Raw genomic sequence first — 22,689 nt, forward strand, 5'->3', positions numbered from 1 at the left:
TGTTTGACTCTGCTAGAATGCTATTTACTTGTGTGTCTCTTGTACAATATCTATCCTATCCGTGTACCGTATTACGTGTACATGGTGTTTTGCTGTCTTGGACATGGTGCTGTATTCATGCCATATAACACTATTTCAACGTTAAGGATAGGTATGTGATTTATTTTACATGTATATTTATATCCGGAATTTGCTCGAGAGTAACTTACGAGTATCGACAGATTTTGGTACCATATTCTACATACAGTCATTTATTCACTATGAGTTATAATTTCGTAATCTCAGTTCTCGTCAAGATGATCCCGCGCGGTATGGAACTCTTTTTGGAGTGAAGCTGCATTTAATGGGGGAATGAGTAATGAGGACGGATGACACAGAATGTATTAGATATACACGTACCACTGTGATGCTGTCTCCGTATTAATACATATGGAGGATATGTTTATTAAACGTTATTACGCATTGAATTAAATATACAGGTTTGCTACATTATTGTCCAAAAAAATATCTTGTAATATTTATTGACTATTTTACTTAACCAATTTGTTTGGAAATTAATCATAGATATACATTTTGATACATTAAAGTTATAATGTCATATAACATTTATAATTGGTTCTTTTGCCAGTAATGCACTTTTGCATGAAGAGTCCTACCAATGTAACAGAACATCTAAATTCCAAAGCTTTAATGAAAACTTCATAGCAATTATGATTATGTTTTTGTATACAGATAAGGTAACGCCATAATGTGTTCTTGCCAATATCATATGCATCGCGCAAGAAACCATGTTCAACTATCGCTTCAAGCCTGATGATATTATATGAAACGAAAAACCTTTTTTATTCAATTAGTTTGATAAGAGTTACATTACTTTTCAGAAAAAAAAATTGATGCACTTCTTTGTCAAGGCAATAAGGCAATGTTACTTCATATAAAATATTAGATATAGTAAAAACAAACTGTGTACATCTAAAGTCATATGGCCAGCGAAGTGCACGTAATCCTGCACATTACGTGGTTCTATTAAACACGCGATTTTACACATCATATACAACGTGCTTCCTTCTCGTGGCCTTGGAACAAGGACCACGAGATCCAAGGATTCTTGATTCACAGTAATGCAGATGATGCAGTTTTATAGTTTATTTTAAACATGCTGCACCTGTTAAACAAACTAGACTTAATTATCTACCCGTAATAAGTATATATCTACAATGATATGTAGTCATTATTCTGAATTCAAGTTATCTGTTCAAGAGAACTTCTTTGGAATTTAAATTTGAAATGATACAAACTTTAAATTTTTGTTTATTTCTTGCGTCATATATTTTAAGTTTTTCTATTTAACAATAGCTGCAATTATATTACATCAATTACGATACCTATTCTCGTTGACATGAGTATTTAATTTTGTTTCCCAAACTCGTAAATAAACACCAAATCCATGTCAAAATTTTAAATCTGCCTTTTGACATTAAACAGTTATGTACATCAACACTACATAACCTAGAAGCATGACATGGCTCAGGTTTTATTTTGCGATATTAAAACAACTGTAGTGGGTGGCCTTTATCGGCCAGCCGTCGTTGTATACATATCAATTTCATGTAATATTTAAATGAATCAAATTGGTTTATATACTATGAAATATGTGTGATGTTTTAATGGTGTAAACGGGCGTGCGATATGACTAGTTACACGTGTGTTGACACGGCAGGCGGTACATGGAAATGCTGTGGTTATCACAAATCTCAATTTTTTTTAGTAAAATAAACGGATACATATCTATAATATTAAAGGCAAAGTGGGGTATGTATATTGCTGAGGTTAAAGGTCAGTAATAAAACAAGGCCTTGTTGCAGCTGATGGTTGTTATTGACCTTACATGCTTGAAACACGTGCGCATTTACATATCGACGAATATAATGCCTCGTTTTTATATAATCACGTGCATTGCGTATGTAAATTATCATTTCAGAATTTCAGATACAAATTGATATAAAATGTGTTTTATGAGCAGATATAATTTTATGGATCGATTACTCGAGGTTAAATAGGATAGAAAAGAACAAATAGTCATTATAATAATCATTTAATTTAGAATAAGAACATACAATTACCAACATAAAAACACTAAACATGAATGGATAAGCTGACAGTTAAACTCCGATTAGTACTTTACTGTGTAGACAATCTTTCATAATTTTTACGGCTCCACAAATAAACGAGAAACATATACATTTATAAACTTGTTACCTGTAACATATACACACGTCATCCATCTACGTAAGTGTCTATAACAGACGCTATAGCTTCATGTACAAAATGGTTATGTCGCCAGAATCGTAGATATCATATTTCAACTCACGAACAGTAACTTTTCGGCATATATAGTTCAATTAAATGTTTTACATTGAAAAGCAAAGTTATCATTTTGTGTAAAAGTTGTGTTATAGAAGACACGTGTCATGTTTTCACGTGTAAAGATTGTTTAACGTCGGCGAGAAATATAATGTTTCTTTATATCCTACATTTTTTAAAAATGGTTCACGGAAATGTTGGTATTTGAAACAAGCCATTGTATACTGAATCTTCGGAAAGGTTATTACCTACAAATGCAAAATTCACGATAGAGAAATCGAACTGCAAAACAAATCTTGCGTGTAAGGTTTTAAACAGATATCATTTCCCGTTCACATAAAACAGGAACCTCTAAGACACCGACATCGACCTCTTTCATTAATTCTTGTAATTCTGAATTACGTGCATTAATATTAGTGTACTAGTCTTTAGAATTAACTGCTCTCATCAACGGCACTGTTGATAACGAATTCAAAGAAAAGAAGTCCCTATTTTTATAGAAGACATCATTAAACCACTATACAGATATTTTTGGGACTGCTCCGAATGGTGCCATTGGAGGGGCCAGTGAGTGCTATAGTCATATCGTTAGGTTTTGTGATGTCTCAACACTTAAATAAAACCAACGCCAGTCAAACGATGCACCTTAAAGGAGTGACTACATTGAACGGTACAAAGACTCATTCGTGCTGCCTTACTGTTCATTATATCTGCAACAGACGTAAATCACCAATTTGTACTCAACACTAGCCAATTTGACCGTTTTATCTACAGGAGAGGGTAGGGAACGGATGTCATTATGCTTACATAGTCTACAGTCTCCCGGCTTTTGATACAAGCATCAAGACGAGCTTGGGTGTTTTAGTTGACTCGACTTTCCAATGCTAGGTCCATTAGAGGCAGCAGAAATTCTTTATGATGGCACTATGGTTTTTCCATCAACAATTGCCCTCAGCATTGCAGAGGCCTGTGTACCATCGACCTTGCTACCCAAGATTGACAATATATCTTTTCAACTTGGATTCATTTGTAACAAGTTTAAATAAATCTTCCAAATTTTCTTTTTAAAATTTTTGAACATACATATACTATCTGGTCAGTTTCTCAAAGCGTGGTTAGAGTTAAGTGGTTGGGGAAATATTCCAAATATGGATCAATCAAATGAATGGAGATATTTTTCATCATTTCATAGCTGTATGTTTGTTGAGACAGATCACATCCTTGCGTGTTAATTTTAATTTGGAAGCCATTTTTTTCCGTAACAAAAATTTAAAAAATGTTCAACAATCCCTAGCTAACTCTAACCAATATTTGAGCAACTAAGGCATGCCATGTTTCAGTTCATTTGAATCGTAGCACGGTTCAGAATATGCAGACTCGACGTTCTTTTGAAATTGTTCAATACTGGAAATCACGAAAATGTATGATTGTCATGGTGTATTTCCCCACCGGTTTTATTTCTATACATTTTTTCGTTCAATTTTTATATTCCTCAGTCACGACATAGGTTTAATAAACTTGGGCACTTTCATGTACAAACCACAACCCATGCAGATTTATTCATTGTCAGGCTCTACTGAATCTAATTCTAAAAGAACTGACAGGTGTTTTTTGGACTGCTTGTCTTTTGTCCAATCCGGTGTGCACACATTCACAGAAAAGTCGTTCCACTAAACCATAGAGGCAGACACATTGACTCATTTATTGAATTAATGTACTCCGAAAAATTGTCAATCTTACTTTAAGTATTAACATGAACGTAACGTTTTAAAAAAGGTTTGCATAGGGCTTTCGTGGTATATTTTTTATAATTCAAGCTCAATATTTTTTTTCAGTTTATTGTATTGTGTTCTTGACAATGGCTGATAATATTTGATGAATAATTCTGAGTGTTAAATATCTCAATGAATATTTAATCTCATCTGATAACTCTTAGATAGGTCAGTGTAGTCGAGAAATTAATTCCACACAACTCATTAGTCGAAGTTTCAGTCCAGGTAACCTTTACATTCCTAATGGGAACCATACTCTTTACTTGTCAAAGACTTTTCCAGGCCGGCAGCGACAGGTGGTCATTACTTAGCCAATGAGAGCCAGCTTCTGTACCTATCAAAGACTTTCTCAAACTGACTGCGACAGGCGACAATTACTGGCCCAATGAGACTCTATCAAAGACTTGTACCAACCGGCGGCGCCAGGCGACAATTACTGGCCCAATGATAGCCTATCAAAGACTTGTCGAGACCGGCGGCGCCAGGGGGAAATTACTGGCCCAATGAGAGTCTATCAAAGACTTGTCGAGACCGGCGGCGCCAGGGGGAAATTACTGGCCCAATGAGAGTCTATCAAAGACTTGTCGAGACCGGCGGCGCCAGGCGACAATTACTGACCCAATGAGAGCCAGATTCTTACTCTCAAAGACTTACCCAGACTGAATGTGCCAGGCTACAATTACGTCTATTGGAGTGTGTTGATCACCTCGTTTTCGGAACAATAAAACCTAAACGGGTTCACCATAGTTTGGGACAATTCCAATGTAAACCTCTGGCAAACAGAGCTTTAATTATAAATAGGATTTAATAGCCGTTTTGTTGTGTAACAACACAGATGTTGGAAATTTCATCACAAAACTATAAGACTGCTGCATTTCTTTTCATTGTTTTTGATTTTGTGTTTTAAGAGTAGATGTGCTTTTCCTATGCCACTTGCCAACTCCGTTAAGTACCGGAAGTTTTCTAGTTAGACGTGTCATTACTGTAATGACGTAACGATTAATGGACGTCCCGAGATGAAACTGTACCTTAATGTACAATCAACCTAATTTACTCTTCAGAATACGGCGGTAGAGTTAATCAGTGTTTTATCATGAAGAAACAAAGCTCGTTTATTGGCAATACCCTCGGGACTCCACCAGCAAAACATGTTTATAGAACAAAACAAACGCTACGTCGCCACAATTATAAATAAACAATGGTACACTGCATTGTTACACGTAACGGCAGTAAATACATGTGATTGTGTACCTCCCTAAATATAGTCGTAAATTACATAATTTTCGTTTTTACATATAACTCATTGTGTATGCGCATCCTTTGAAATCGAGAATGTACTGATGTCGTAATCAATTGTTCCCGTTCTAGATATTTCTTGATTACGGTCATGCTTACGTATTACATTTTCTGAAGCTTAAAATCATCATTTTGACCTGAAGTGTCAGTGATTTTTGTCCATCATTCATCTGCTTCCCCATCTATCCCTACTCATATACACGTATCTTACATCACCTTATCGTCTACCTATATTCCCGTTTCTTTTGTTACTCTATATGTCAGTCCTCGTTATTGTTTCTCAATCCTACTGTTGATATACCCTACATGTGTTCATTTCTCTCAACGTCACAATGGCTAGCATTGTCGTTCTTAGCATTTTCAATACCATACTTAGCCATATATGTCGATTACACTAACATCACCATAGTCATACCTACCATTTGCCTTAATATCGTCATTACTACCCGAACTGTTCCTGCAAACATTTTCATCGTCTTCCCTTAAGTTCTGACTAACGTCGCCATTGCTATACCTTCTGATGTACCTGATATCATCGTTTTTATCCCTAACGTTCTCATGAATATTAACACCGTCATCAACAGCATTCTCACTAACGTCACGATTGCGATGCCTTCAGATGTCCCTAATGTCATTTTTGCTCTCCCCACCGTTCTTCCTAACATTATCATCGTCTTCCCTTAAGTTCTAACGTCACGATTGCGATGCCTTCAGATGTCCCTAACGTCATCTTTTCTCTCCCTACCGTTCTCCTGAATATTATCATCGTCACCCCCAGTGTTCTCACTAACGTTGCCATGGCTACGCCTTTTGATGTCCTTAAAGTCATCGTCGATGTCCCAAGCGGTTTTTTCTTAAACATTGCCATCGCAATACCTACCGTTCGCCTTAACATCGTCATTGTCATGAAGGGGCTGCGATACGTAAAGATAGATGCGACATTCCACACTCCCTACCCGTGGCGGAATGTGTTTCGCAGGAGAGCTGAGAAAACTACCGGTTTGTGTTACGTCGTTGGGGCGACGATACTTTACACTAATTAATCTGGATGGCATAGGATGACCTCCCGTTTATTATTCAGTGAGGTAGGCTATAATACTTCAAAGAGACTCAGCCCCAAGTTGACCCTGGTTGTTCATGGGGTGATAAAACCGGCAAACAAACATCGTTGCCATGCCGACAATTTGATTTTACGAACATAAGAATATACAGAACAGTTTGTAAAAGAATGGTTCGTGTACATGTACATCAACATGCATGGTAATTGAAATTATCTTTTAGATGGTAGCTTCAAAACTATCTTTCCCGTCTCCTGACATATTTCCTCCCTTTTGTTTGCTCTCCTTTAGTTACCAAGTCACTTCCGTTATGTATATATATATATATATATATATATATATGTGTGTGTGTGTGTGTGTGTGTGTGTGTGTGTGTGTGTGTGTGTGTGTGTGTGTGTGTTAAGTTAAAATTCCAATCGTCCGGTACATATATAGAAAAATAATAAAACTGGAAACACTTTCGATATATATGAATGTATATAAAATGTTTGCCCTTTCTCAATGACCATTTTCCATTAAATTCTTATCCTATTAGTGTCGTACACATTTCTTTCACGCAGACTTACTTCCCATAGGCTTAGTTTCCCCTTCATTCGTCTCAACCCATGCCTTACAATTAGGGTGTAAGAATTGTACCTGCTGTCCTCATTACATAAGCGTAAGAGGCGACAAAACCTGGGACGTTTGTGTTTTTATTTCTGGTGTCTCCCTTGACAACGCCTTACTGTTTGGCTTTTAGTCGGATGTTCTCCCCTGTGAGAAAGGTTCTGGGTGCTGTCCCCTGATCGAGACATAGTAGAAGCTTTCAAAATGGTAGTTACTACCGCCTGCTTAACGTTCAGCGTTTTGGTAAACTAATAGTTTGCTCATTGATAGAATAACCTGGCCGGTCGTGGTGTCCTGCTTGCGACCTTCGGCAGTATACTTCACTGAGGTAGCACTATAAAGTCGGCTTCATTTCCACACTATCACAAACAATTTACATGAAGGTATCTCAGTCTCCCGAAAAACACGCACACTCAACACGTGCACTCATTTCGTATAGATCGGGAGGCTGTCCTTAAAAGATCAATGCTGTTGATAGGACGTTAAACAATATAATGCAAGCTAATCATTTCAACCTAGCACTCACGTTCACAACATCACAACCGTCCCTCACTGCTATTTAGGTTCGCACTCATCGCCACACCCCCTCCATTACCAACGCTCGACCCGTTAACGCTGCCCCTGCCATTACATGTGTTTGCTCTCATTACCCCTCCAGATATACATTTCTTTCTTTACCACATAGCGGATCTCACCAAAAAGTGTTTTCTGAGCATACAAAAATTATAATATGCGCTATTACCGTTGCCATTGTAAGACCGAGGTAAACCGTGTTTTCCTCACCAAACATCCTATTATCTGCTTCATTTCAAGTATATACTACGTCTATTGCATAAAACGTTTATCTGTACGTCAGTGTTGTGACGAAGATAACTTAAACGTATTATCCAGCCGTCCCTGGTGGCTTCCTCATCTGCGTATACGGTATAGAAGGGCGTGTTAAGCTCCATCAATACACACGGAATACCCTATTTATAAAGACAGCATAACATTTACTTCTTAAGAAGAAAACAAATTATGAAAATTGTACAATAGCTAATTAAAGATTACAAATTTTATATCAAAAATACCCCATTAGCTAGATTCTTTTCGGAAACTTTCGTGCTTCATTTCGTCCCGACCACTCCCACACCTTCTCTGTATTCGTTATTGTTGTAACCTCCATCCCATTGTCTGTTCCAGCCTCCTTTTTACCATTCCCTTTCTGATAACACGTCGTGATTAATGAAAACTAGGTAAGACAGCTTGTAAAGCCCTTTTAACCAATTATAACCAATTACTATTATAATACTTCTACCGTGAGCTACACGTACATCCGACCCCCACCGTCAGTATTAGCTTCCAATTACGACGTACCTAGAATTCTGTTTCGGCAAAGATTGAGCCTCCGTGGAAAAGGAACTGTCGAATAAAAAATCTTTAAGTGACAAGCAAATTAACAAAACCTAAATCAATGTATTCAAAATGATATTTCTAAAACGTGTGAGACTGTCTGCACAAAGAATTGTGTTAATTGTTGTTTTATTTATTGGTAAAATGTGACGAACTCGTACATGGTGGCGTATTAAATAAAGTAATTGCTAATATATCTGAAAGAAAAAATGACAAGGAAAATGTCTATACCGTCAACAATTTGAAGTAAACTTAACCACACACACAAGGGAGGAAATTAATAGATACTTAGATAAAGATGTTTGGATTAAAGGTTAAGGTCGAGTTAGAACTGGAACACAACATGACATAATGGCACGGAGCGCTCGATGTGTAACAATAATTATGAGATCCCTATAGACTTTTTGGCGCCTGAAGATGGCCTTGCCGTAACAATCATTATACACCATATTTTTTTTATACTTGTTCGGATAGCAAAGTGTCACGTCGTATTACATGTGACATTGCGTACCGTATGTACGTGCGCGAACATCCAGCGCGTATGGAAATGGTATCAATTTGCCCGTACGATGTCATGTGGATACTAGTGTCGTTTTTACATTCCTGGTAAACACTTTACTTGTCATTCAATTAAGTGTGAGAGGTCGCGATTTCTATGTTGGGGGTAATAGGGATTATTTTCGAGTTAAAAACATGTGTACATTAAAATGGAATAACACTTCTGTCGACCGTAAATATATATTTTTAATGTCTTAACGTGGTTATCGCCCTTTCTTACAGTATGCAATTATACAAACAAAATATCTAACTCCATAGTCAAGGGTTACGTATGCTAATCAGTCGATAGAATGCAATATGTAATATCATTGAATTATGATATAAACAGTCAAACTAAATATTTTGTTATATGTTTTCATGTTGTACCCATCGCTTCTTAAAGGAGATTAAGTAATAGGGAAAGATTCGCAACAGTCAGCATTCAAGCAGGAAATCGGGTATTCAAAGTGACACTAAACAACAAGACTATAGAGTAAAACCTAAGTAATATAGATGAGAAGTTACCCGGATAGGAACCTGTCATTTGTGACGTGTTTTAGTTCAGACGGCCTTGATCATATCAACCATGTTGTGCTCAACAAAAATTGGGTGTTTTTCGGAACCGAAAACTTGCAACAAATTGAAGCCCAATCTAATCTCAACAAAGACGAAGACAATGGCCTCTTTGTCTCGTTCCACATGTCCTTCTATGCAGAAGAATTCCATAGATTTTCCCTTTTGTCCAATTCATTTAGCATATTTTGAAGTAAAATGACCTATTCCCAGAAAATCAGTTTGTGTCATGTATTCCACATTAACTCAGGAAAAAAAAAAAACACTCCATATATCAGTGTTTTAGTACAAAGTCGTCCTTGATGGGTTGCAATTAGGCTTCACATCTCGAGAACTTTATCTAAAAACGGTTTGAATATCAATGAGGCGAGAAAGTCAGGTCGACAGGGGCATTGTATATGTACTACGGTATCTGGAGGGAGTTCACTTACTGATGGGAAATCCCGTTAGGATGATAAAACTAGTAAGAAGTGCTGCATGTAGTAGATTTGACCTCTTATATCGTCAGAAGCTTGGGATGCAGGATTACAACCGATTTCAAAACATGAATCCTGATTAATTGCAAATTGGGCCACAAATGTCGACAACACAAAACTATAGGACGAAAAAGTACGCGATAGCATATATGGCCCCACTTCAATTGTTTTGACTAGTTAGTTAGATACGTCCTAAAAAACAATTAATTGTCTTGTCCTAATCCCCCCCCTCTCTCTCTCTATATATATATATATATACTGATGGTAACTCTTTATGATCATGCCCTTCAAAAGACAATCTGATGCTATTTGATGTCTCATCCTGTCTTTGTCACAATGATAGTTAGCATGAGTTCTGAACGAAGGAGATACAGATGCTATTGAAAATATTCAGTATGAAGCCACCAGAATTATCACTGGTTTGTCCATCTTTACAAGTAAATCACTCTTATATCAAGGCTTAAACTGGCAATCCTTAAAGGAACGTATGGTGTCCACTTATAATCTCAGAAACAAAGATGGATATCAAATTCCCCATCATCGTCTTTGTCTAAATATGTCTTCCTAACACCTGTAATTTATGGAACAACCTGTCACTAGAAAAAAAGAAATAGCACCACTTTGAAACAGTTTCAAAAGTCTATCAGACCAGCAGTCCGTCCTGTCAATGTGGACATTTTAATTTTCGTTGTCCATTATACAACGTAGAAAGAAGTAAAATGCTGAGACATTTATCATGGTTTGGTAATATTACATATGAAAGCCTATGTATGGTGATAATTCCTTGGACGTAGAATCAAATGAAGCTATTTGTAAACACGTGCAAACTTTTATTGTCGATAGTAAAAGATTTGTGTAAGTACAAATACAGGTCATTATAATTCTACATGTCGACCGTGCCATTTGACTAGCCCTGAGCACCTCCTTTATTTTCTTATTCATTACTTCAGCATCCCTTTTTCTTTCTGTTGTTTGTACCTTTCTTCTTTACTGTCCCTTTTTCTTCTTTACTTAAAATTTGAAAATTTCATTGATGTACTGATTGATTTAGACCATTGCTGAGTTGTGCATATGTATAATTTATTATGGAGAGGACATTAATAAGTTGTGACAAGTAGCGTCCGTTCCTTTTGTGTGATATTTATGCAATAAAATTTATATTAATTCAAATTCATGAATTCTTTGTTCATATATATTCGACATTAGATGAAGCGTGTTGTAAACCTGATCATATATAAATACAACTGTTCTAATTGTTACATACAATGGTTCTCACTGTTACATACAATGGTTCTTACTGTTACATACAATGGTTCTTACTGTTACATACAATGGTTCTCACTGTTACATACAATGGTTCTCACTGTTACATACAATGGTTCTTACTGTTACATACAATGGTTCTTACTGTTACATACAATGGTTCAATGGTTCTAACTGTTACATACAATGGTTCTCACTGTTACATACAATGGTTCTTACTGTTACATACAATGGTTCTAACTGTTACATACAATGGTTCTAATTGTTACATACAATGGTTCTAACTGTTACATACAATGGTTCTCACTGTTACATACAATGGTTCTTACTGTTACATACAATGGTTCTCACTGTTACATACAATGGTTCTAACTGTTACATACAATGGTTCTAACTGTTACATACAATGGTTCTTACTGTTACATACAATGGTTCTAATTGTTACATACAATGTTCTAACTGTTACATACAATGGTTCTTACTGTTACATACAATGGTTCTAATTGTTACATACAATGGTTCTAACTGTTACATACAATGGTTCTAACTGTTACATACAATGGTTCTTACTGTTACATACAATGGTTCTAATTGTTACATACAATGGTTCTAATTGTTACATACAATGGTTCTTACTGTTACATACAATGGTTCTAATTGTTACATACAATGGTTCTAAATGTTACATACAATGGTTCTAACTGTTACATACAATGGTTCTAATTGTTACATACAATGGTTCTAACTGTTACATACAATGGTTCTAACTGTTACATACAATGGTTCTCACTGTTACATACAATGGTTCTCACTGTTACATACAATGGTTCTAACTGTTACATACAATGGTTCTTACTGTTACATACAATGGTTCTAACTGTTACATACAATGGTTCTTACTGTTACATACAATGGTTCTAATTGTTACATACAATGGTTCTAACTGTTACATACAATGGTTCTTACTGTTACATACAATGGTTCTAATTGTTACATACAATGGTTCTTACTGTTACATACAATGGTTCTAATTGTTACATACAATGGTTCTAATTGTTACATACAATGGTTCTAACTGTTACATACAATGGTTCTAATTGTTACATACAATGGTTCTAATTGTTACATACAATGGTTTTAACTGTTACATACAATGGTTCTTACTGTTACATACAATGGTTCTAATTGTTACATACAATGGTTCTAATTGTTACATACAACGGTTCTAACTGTTACATACAACGGTTCTAATTGTTACAAACAACGGTTCTAACTGTTACATACAACGGTTCAAACTGTTACATACAACGGTTCTAACTGTTACATACAACGGTTCTAACTGTTACATACAACGGTTCTAAATGTTACATACAATGGTTCTAATTGTTACATACAATGGTTCTTATTGTTACATACAACGGTTCTAACTGTTACATACAACGGTTCTAAATGTTACATACAACGGTTCCAATTGTTACATACAACGGTTCTAATTGTTACATACAACGGTTCTAAATGTTACATACAACGGTTCTAATTGTTACATACAACGGTTCTTATTGTTACATACAATGGTTCTAACTTTTACATACAATGGTTCTAATTGTTACATACAATGGTTCTAACTGTTACATACAATGGTTCTAATTGTTACATACAATGGTTCTAACTGTTACATACAATGGTTCTAAATGTTACATACAATGGTTCTAATTGTTAAATACAATGGTTCTAACTGTTACATACAATAGTTCTAACTGTTACATACAATGGTTCTAACTGTTACATACAATGATACAATGGTTCTAACTGTTACATAGAATGGTTCTAACTGTTACATACAATGGTTCTAACTGTTACATACAATGGTTCTCACTGTTACATACGATGGTTCTAACTGTTACATACAATGGTTCTAATTGTTACATACAATGGTTCTAAATGTTACATACAATGGTTTTAATTGTTAAATACAATGGTTCTAACTGTTACATACAATGGTTCTAATTGTTACATACAATGGTTCTAACTGTTACATACAATGGTTCTAACTGTTACATACAATGGTTCTAACTGTTACATACAATGGTTCTAATTGTTACATACAATGGTTCTAATTGTTACATGCAACGGTTCAAATTGTTACATACAATGGTTCTCACTGTTATATACAACGGTTCTAACTGTTACATACAATGGTTCTAACTGTTACATACAATGGTTATGTCAATGATATTTTTTCTCGTGCACTGTAAAATATGAACGATTGTCTATGTATCATTTGTACTTTAATGATCAAATTTCATCCCATCGTACTAATTTATCTGGATTTTTTTAATGAAAAGTAATTTTTTTGTATGAAATACTGGAAAACGTAGAAAGAAACAAAATGGTAGGAGTCGGTGATGCCGATTCACACCAGACGTAGACCACCCCAGCCGAATGTTATATTTTAGATGGGTTGTATAATAACGACAGACAATAAATTCGGGCACCAGCGGAGTTCCATAGTAAATGCTGACAGCCCAAGGACCCGCCTCCCGTGTGTAAAACATGGCTACTACTTACCGAGGCGTAAAATAGAACGGCATCTGAGAACCTTTTGACAAATGGAGTGTTGCTCGTGAGCTTGTCAGTGACGGTAGCGACGGGGTGTTTAAAACAAACGGTTGTGATATTACAAACAGACAGTGTTACCTTCCCAAGTAACGGCTATATATATATATATCATATATAGAGTTCTTCCAAAGTGTTGAAAGGGAACTCGACTTAAAGTGTTATATGATACATGTATGCGTCAAATTTGTAGCTCTGTAAAAATGTCGGACAAATGTCTGGTGTGGTCTTCACATTTTACCACTAGGCCGCCGAGGTAACTCGACATAGTTTTAAAACCTAATTACTCTCTGTTTAACACATAACTTGTGAAATTCAAGAAAGAAAAAAAAACATGTGAAGAAAATTGAAAAGAACACGCGGGTTTCAACACATACTAAATCATAAACAAACTCCATACAGCATTTAACGGTATACAGATGATTTTAACCAACCGCAACGTGATGAATACCAAGTTACACAAATAACGACAGATAATTGGTAATTTGCTGCTAAATGGTGTCATTGTGACATAAGTAATTACACTGATTATACTATCGAAGGGGGTACTTACGCAAGGAGGCTGTGTTGCATAGGAATATCGTAAATATTGTGAACCATTTAAGGTTGACTTACGGTTATAAAGAATAGCCCTATAAACGCTTTAAATAACATGATATATTGAAGTGTTACTTACGTCCTATTTGATTTAAATGGCGCGAAATTTATAAAGTTTCACGAATTAAAACACGAATGACGATACTACATTCAAAATGGCCGCCACGGCCTCTGATTGACTGATCTTATATTCTTTACATATTTGATTTAATCGATCTCATTAAAATTTGAGAGATGGTATGTTGACAACGTCTCTGCCGCTTTAGGAACATTCTTTCAAATCAGAGAGGTTCTTACATGTAGATAGAACTTGTCACATTTAGTCAAGTTATTTGTATACAATGCTGTTGGTATGTGCACAACTAAAAACAAAAAGGAGGTAATTAATAGAAATCCGGAAATACTCACACCATATAAGGCAATTATCTATTATGTTATATATCACATGTCTTCGAAACAGGAGTCAGTCTTATATATACGAAAGGATAAGCTGCCATGTCCGTCCACGTGACCGAAACCCAATGGGTAACATATTCTCATACATTCCCTTCGAGACAAACTTTGTAAAACTTTCGAAACTAAAATATATCACCAAATACAGATAATACCCTCACCGGACTATTACCCGGGACCATATCGGACATGTATCTAGCGACTCTAAAACAAATCATTTCCGTAAGTAAAGAATTTGAATATTTTTACATTTGGAGCGATAGTCTGTGTGTATATTTCTGAAGTATGGAAATCGTTACGCGTTATCAAGATATGAACAGACAGCACAAAAAGGGAAAACTGAAGAATTAATTTGCGAAAATACAAAAAAAAAAAAAAAAAGGGGGGCTGTTATTATCTACAAGATACGGTCTTGGGATATGTTTAAACAATCGGCAGTGGTTTGCCAAATGCTTAATTTGGAAAATGATTTGCTAAAGAACGAGATACCTTTACCAGAAATATACATTTTGACTTCTACATATGTGATCTCCTTGGTATATACCAGTACCATTATGAATTGTCAGCTTGCAAACTTTTTAAAACATCAAACTTACACAGTGAAATATGTGTACACTGCGCTATTTCTCTTTTATCAATTGATCTGATTAATTTGTTTTCTTTTTCTAGATATTAGCTATGACGTCACGTTTCGATCACTGATTTAGCAATATCTATTTCAGATAGCTTGCTTAAAATTATAGAATTAAAACAGTGAATTCTTGTTGTGTTACACTTCAGTACGTTAATGTTTATCTAAAGTGAAATGTGAAGTAGCGGTTGTTTGATATAAAATGTTTAAAGATAGGATAACCGCCAGCATCGTTTCCAAAATCTCAAAATAGCAGGGCACATGTACACAATTAATGCATTTTCACACAACAAAACACAGTCACAAGATTTCTTTCTCTCTGAGATAAACGTACCAAACTGTTAAAATCGTTTTGTCATGTTTTAAACAGAGTCTTTCAAGTGTCTTGGCAAAAGTAGGGATTTAGAGTAGGAAAATGCGAGGTTTTTACTGTAAATTATTTCTCCGCCAAGTCTAGAAAACTACAGCTAAACCATCTAGGTTGGTTTTGACGTGGGGAGAGTGATGTTTTGACAGTTTAGATAAAAGATATAAACGCCGTAAAAAGTCAGCAGTGCTCACTTATAAAATTGAAATAAATTTTAACTTTTTGAAATGTATATCATCCCGCATTGGCCAGGTTTTCGTGGGTTTTTCAGCTTTGGTATTCGGATGCCGTTAGCTTTGTATTTGATTTCTTTCTTTGACTGTCATCTTTCGGCAAAGTCGAGACTTTCTATCAGCAGAAATATTTTGGTTTTCTTCCAGAATATTTACCAAGTGTCTACGGCATTGAAACGAGATAAAGTCTCGCGATGTATCAGGCGATACGAGATCTGATACGTCCCGTCGACGTCACACTGTACTCCATCAAGTCAGATACGAAGCTAAAACATAACATCATGCCATCCCATAAAAGGGACAACAGGCAGAGCGGCTGCCGTCTTAACTCATGTTCAACGTGGTAATATAAACATGAACTATTTTGATTTGATTAAATCGTACATCGTTAAAATACTCGTCGCCCCTGTAACGGATGTGATTTTTTCACATGACGGTAACACTGTCAATAATGTTTATTGTCTAAACGAGGCGTTTTCAAAAATTTAAGAACAAAAGAATATATAAAAGAACAATATCCTTAAAATCAGTATTGATAATATGTTGATAAAATTAAATTAATTTTTATAAAAGTTTTGATTTAATGAAGAACGAAGAAAACTCACTATAGCAGGCATGTGTCCCTATATTCAGGTTTGTGCCTATTTACTTCTGATCGGGCGTCACTCGGCTACCCATGTGAATGTTTATACTATCAAAATATATGTGAATCTTTTCCTGACAAATTATAATTTAATCCTCAATTAGATAACATTGGTCCTATCATGCGCTTCGTTCCGTAAATTTGTTAATTATTTTGTAGTATTGGGCAAACATGTTTTTCCTCCTATATAAATGGTGAATTTATGCAGGAAAATGCCATCAGAAAATATTAATTTATGAAAAAGCACTTCCGTATAATGTTCGACACACGATGTCGCCGACGTCAGGAGTCGAACATGAGCCGACTAGAACATATTACAATAAAGGCTGGCTCATATTAAAATTATGGTTGGTCAGTCGGCGCAGTGGTAAAACGCACTCGTCTTTCACAGAGGTATCTGGGACTCGAATCTTGGAACGGACGTGAAAAGGTTTGGAGGTTACCTGTCCAACCACATGTGTTTTCCACGGGTTACCAGGTTTCCTCCCACGCAAAGACCAGTTGCGTGCTTTCATCCGGGCTAACAAGAGTGATTAATATAAGCTCAAAAATAATATAAATTAAGTGTATATATTATACTAAAAGCATACTGATTTATGTACAGGTGTTGTGAACCGTGTTCAAGTGTACATCCGGGAACTTCAGCTGTGTTATATCTCCGTAACATGCTATAGGTGTAATACATTTATAAAAAACCCACATGAGATGTATAGGTTTTAACTAATTATACCACTGTCCTTCCGTTATATGAATCATATCAGAAACCTGAGATGTTTACGCCTACATTTCGCCAAAATTTCAATAAAATTAGCTTAATTGATTCCTGTTCCTCCACCATTTTGGAATGTCCATACCGGATCCTCGACAGGATTGGTATGTTTTGACACGAGAAAACTAATTGAAAGTAGCGGTCAAGTAAGCTGACCTCTACTGCCCATCCTCAGAATCTGATTTTACATAGACCGCACAGAAAAAAAATATCTCAAAATAAATACGTCTGTATGTGAGCAAGCGCTGAGCGGACTAAAGGCTGAGAGATTTCAGTACAGTCGACCATACTTCGCTTACGTGTGTTCTAATTGCGATTGACATTAGTATGCAACAGAACGCCAGATATTGACCTTTCGATAACCTTGTGTACTACAGTCTGATTCAGCATAGGAGGGATACGGGTTTGTAGTTTTTCCATGTATTTACATATGTTTATTCGCGTATCTTATACACGGCGATACCATCACATTTTAATGTCCTTTTTTTCTACTTCTCTCAGTCGACAAGTCGGGTCCCCGACGGATTTAATCATAGTAGACCATCGGAAGATATACTCTAAAATACGATGTATATTTCAACGCGCGTTTCCCTGTTGTCCGATATCGTTAACCTTAGTAGCATTTGTTTATATTTGACTTCTGCCGGAATTATGAACTTTTCCGACTCTGTAATTAGCCTTACCATTCCGGCATTATCAATAGGACGCTTGCCCGTTTTTACTGCGAACTATGGTACAGTATGCTCATATCGATACAAAAATACAATAGCAACAGTAGAAACGCTAAAACACATCAGAAATAGTTAGAGGAACAGAGAGACGCCAAATCACATCAGAAACAGTTACAGGAACAGAGAGACACCAAACACATCAGAAATAGTTACAGGATCAGAGAGACGCCTAACACATCAGAAACAGTTACAGGAACAGAGAGACGCCAAAACACATCAGAAACAGTTACAGGAACAGAGAGACGCCTAACGCATCAGAAACAGTTACAGGAACAGAGAAACGCCAAAACACATCAGAAACAGTTACAGAAACAAAGGAACGCCAAACACATGAGAAACAATTACAGGAACAGAGACGCCAAACACATGAGAAACAATTACAGGAACAGAGAGACGCCAAAACACATCAGAAACAGTTACAGGAACAGAGAGACACCAAACACATCAGAAATAGTTACAGGATCAGAGAGACGCCTAACACATCAGAAACAGTTACAGGAACAGAGAGAGAGAAACAGTTACAGGAACAGAGAGACTAACATCAGAAACAGTTACAGGAACAGAGAAACGCCAAAACACATCAGAAACAGTTACAGAAACAAAGGAACGCCAAACACATGAGAAACAATTACAGGAACAGAGACGCCAAACACATGAGAAACAATTACAGGAACAGAGAGACGCCAAAACACATCAGAAACAGTTACAGGAACAGAGAGACGCCAAAACACATCAGAAACAGTTACAGGAACAGAGAGACGCCAAAACACATCAGAAACAGTTACAGGAACAGAGAGACGCCAAAACACATCAGAAAAACTTACAGGAACAGAGAGACGCCAAACACATGAGAAACAGTTACAGGAACAGAGAGACGCCAAAACACATCAGAAACAGTTACAGGAACAGAGAGACGCCAAAACACATCAGAAACAGTTACAGGAACAGAGGAACGCCAAACACATCAGAAACAGTTACAGGAACAGAGAGACGTCAAACACATCAGAAACACTTACATGAACAGAGAGACGTCAAACACATCAGAAACAGTTACAGGAACAGAGAGACGCCAGAACACATCAGAAACAGTTACAGGAACAGAGAGACGCCAAACACATGAGAAACACTTACAGGAACAGAGAGACGCCAAACACATCAGAAACACTTACAGGAACAGAGAGACGTCAAACACATCAGAAACAGTTACAGGAACAGAGAGACGCCAGAACACATCAGAAACAGTTACAGGAACAGAGAGACGCCAAACACATGAGAAACACTTACAGGAACAGAGAGACGCCAAAACACATCAGAAACACTTACAGGAACAGAGAGACGCCAAACACATGAGAAACACTTACAGGAACAGAGAGACGCCAAACACATCAGAAACACTTACAGGAACAGAGAGACGCCAAAACACATCAGAAACAGTTACAGGAACAGAGGAACGCCAAACACATCAGAAACAGTTACAGGAACAGAGAGAGGCCAGAACACATCAGAAACAATTACATGAACAGAGAGACGTCAAACACATCAGAAACAGTTACAGGAACAGAGAGACGCCAGAACACATCAGAAACAGTTACAGGAACAGAGAGACACCAAACACATCAGAAATAGTTACAGGATCAGAGAGACGCCTAACACATCAGAAACAGCTACAGGAACAGAGAGACGCCAAAACACATCAGAAACAGTTACAGATAGAGAGACGTCAAAACACATCAGAAACAGTTACAGGAACAGAGAGACGCCAAAACACATGATAAACAGTTACAGGAACAGAGAGACGCCAAAACACATCAGAAACAGTTACAGGAACAGAGGGATGCCAAACACATCAGAAACAGTTACAGGAACAGAGAGACGCCAAACACATGAGAAACAGTTACAGGAACAGAGAGACGCCAAAACACATCAGAAACAGTTACAGGAACAGAGGAACGCGAAACACATGAGAAACAATTACAGGAACAGAGAGACGCCAAACACATGAGAAACAATTACAGGAACAGAGAGACGCCAAACACATGAGAAACAGTTACAGGAACAGAGAGACACAAAACACATCAGAAATAGTTACAGGATCAGAGAGACGCCTAACACATCAGAAACACTTACAGGAACAGAGAGACGCCAAAACACATCAGAAACAGTTACAGGTAGAGAGATGCCAAAACACATCAGAAACAGTTACAGGAACAGAGAGACGCCAAAACACATCAGAAACAGTTACAGGATCAGAGGAATGCCAAACACATGAGAAACAGTTACAGGAATAGAGAGACGCCAGAACACATCAGAAACAGTTACATGTACAGAGAGACGCCAAAACACATCAGAAACAATTACAGGAACAGAGAGACGCCAAACACATGAGAAACAGTTACAGGTAGAGAGACGTCAAAACACATGAGAAACAGTTACAGGAACAGAGAGACGCCAAAACACATCAGAAACAGTTACAGGAACAGAGAGACGCCAAAACACATCAGAAAAACTTACAGGAACAGAGAGACGCCAAACACATGAGAAACAGTTACAGGATCAGAGAGACGCCTAACACATCAGAAACACTTACAGGAACAGAGAGACGCCAAAACACATCAGAAACAGTTACAGATAGAGAGACGTCAAAACACATCAGAAACAGTTACAGGAACAGAGAGACGCCAAAACACATGATAAACAGTTACAGGAACAGAGAGACGCCAAAACACATCAGAAACAGTTACAGGAACAGAGAGACGCCAAACACATGAGAAACAGTTACAGGAACAGAGAGACGCCAAAACACATGAGAAACAGTTACAGGAACAGAGAGACGCCAAAACACATCAGAAACAGTTACAGGTAGAGAGACGCCAAAACACATCAGAAACAGTTACAGGAACAGAGAGATGCCAAAACACATCAGAAACAGTTACAGGAACAGAGGAATGCCAAACACATGAGAAACAGTTACATGTACAGAGAGACGCCAAAACACATCAGAAACAATTACAGGAACAGAGAGACGCCAAACACATGAGAAACAGTTACAGGAATAGAGGGACGCCAAACACATCAGAAAAACTAACAGGGACAGAGAGACGCCAAACACATGAGAAACAGTTACATGAACAGAGAGACGCCAAACACATCAGAAACAGTTACATGAACAGAGAGACGCCAAACACATCAGAAACAGTTACAGGAACAGAGAGACGCCAAACACATGAGAAACAGTTACAGGAACAGAGGGATGCAAAAACAGAGCAGAAACATGATAGTAAGAACGTGAGTAAGGGAAACGAAACAAAGTGTAGATTTTTGTTTTTTGTTTGTTTGTTTGGTTTTTTTCGAATGGCGTCTGTCTTATTATCATCCTGTCATTTGAAAAAGAAAGAAAAAACGTCATAAGAGTTTACACCTACGCTGTAGGAAAAGGAATATGTACATAATATGTATGTGTGACATAGAAAAATACGATTTTTTCCTTTAGTGCTGTCAATGGTTAAGCTTCTTTAAGTAACATATATAAATAATGTACAAAAAGCGTTTCTTACAAATGTTACATTCCAATAGTAAGAATAAAAAAAACATGCTTTAAAATTAAATCACAAGGTCACAAAGTGGCCATTCATGTATTGTGGTCAGAACATTTGACAGAAGGAAATAAATATCGCATGGGTTATACTATCATTTCTGTTCATAGTTTTGGGAGGTGTTGACATTATTATTACCGTTTTTTAAATTTGTCTAAGTCAACACATGGAGTAAAAATATAGGTTTTTATTAAACACGTGTCACTCATGCTCGTACTATATATAGCTTTAAAGAAGATATCATGCGTACAGAGAACCTCGTTCCAACATCTGGTGAATGCCAACAGCACTAACTCACTATGGTTTTGCATTGTGTCAAGGTTACTGTTGTTTACATCTACCTGTATCATTCCCCAGATGGCAACATAGCCATCATTTCCATACCGCTGTTTGTTCTTGCACACAAAGCACTTGCATCTGATGTCTTTGACACTTCGGTCAAGGTCATCACCGTGTACTAACACAACTCCTTGCCTGCACGAGAACACACTGGGACCGCCGTGACTCGGAATGCACAGTGACATCTATGAGTATATCTTGAAGATGAAGATCTTTGGGTCTACTTGGCTTTTTATCATGATGGCTATATTACTGACTTTTACGCCTTCCGAAAGGAGTACAAAGAAAAAAGGCTTTGTCTTTGTTCTCTGTCGTGACCTAGTGTTATTTACTGTGATATTTACAACACCGCTAACCTTGAAAGATTTCCGAGTCATTAT

The 22,689-nt window shown here is 36.8% G+C and overlaps 1 protein-coding gene across 1 annotated transcript; it reads left to right on the plus strand.

Moving 5' to 3' along the window:
- Positions 1 to 6,136: 6,136 nt before the first annotated feature.
- LOC132565153 (trichohyalin-like) lies at positions 6,137 to 22,431 on the plus strand. Its single transcript, XM_060229770.1, has 6 exons — positions 6,137 to 6,431; positions 18,636 to 18,830; positions 19,236 to 20,116; positions 20,780 to 20,921; positions 21,076 to 21,662; positions 22,291 to 22,431. The coding sequence occupies exons 1-6, from the start codon at positions 6,137 to 6,139 to the stop codon at positions 22,429 to 22,431; spliced, it is 2,241 nt and encodes a 746-aa protein (XP_060085753.1).
- Positions 22,432 to 22,689: the final 258 nt, after the last annotated feature.

The sequence above is a fragment of the Ylistrum balloti genome, unplaced genomic scaffold, assembly GCF_031769215.1.
Source record: "Ylistrum balloti isolate Yb309-2 unplaced genomic scaffold, AGI_CSIRO_Ybal_v1 Utg369572, whole genome shotgun sequence".
Classification (NCBI taxonomy): Eukaryota; Metazoa; Mollusca; class Bivalvia; order Pectinida; family Pectinidae; genus Ylistrum; species Ylistrum balloti.

Bases quoted from the DNA above. Each gene is read 5' to 3' on its own strand.
- LOC132565153 (XM_060229770.1), top strand. From the start codon at position 6,137: ATGCCTTCAGATGTCCCTAACGTCATCTTTTCTCTCCCTACCGTTCTC. The intron at 20,922-21,075 runs GTTACAGGATCA...CATGATAAACAG, and splicing joins CGCCAAACACATGAGAAACA to TTACAGGAACAGAGAGACGC. The intron at 21,663-22,290 runs GTGAGTAAGGGA...CATTGTGTCAAG, and splicing joins AGAAACATGATAGTAAGAAC to GTTACTGTTGTTTACATCTA.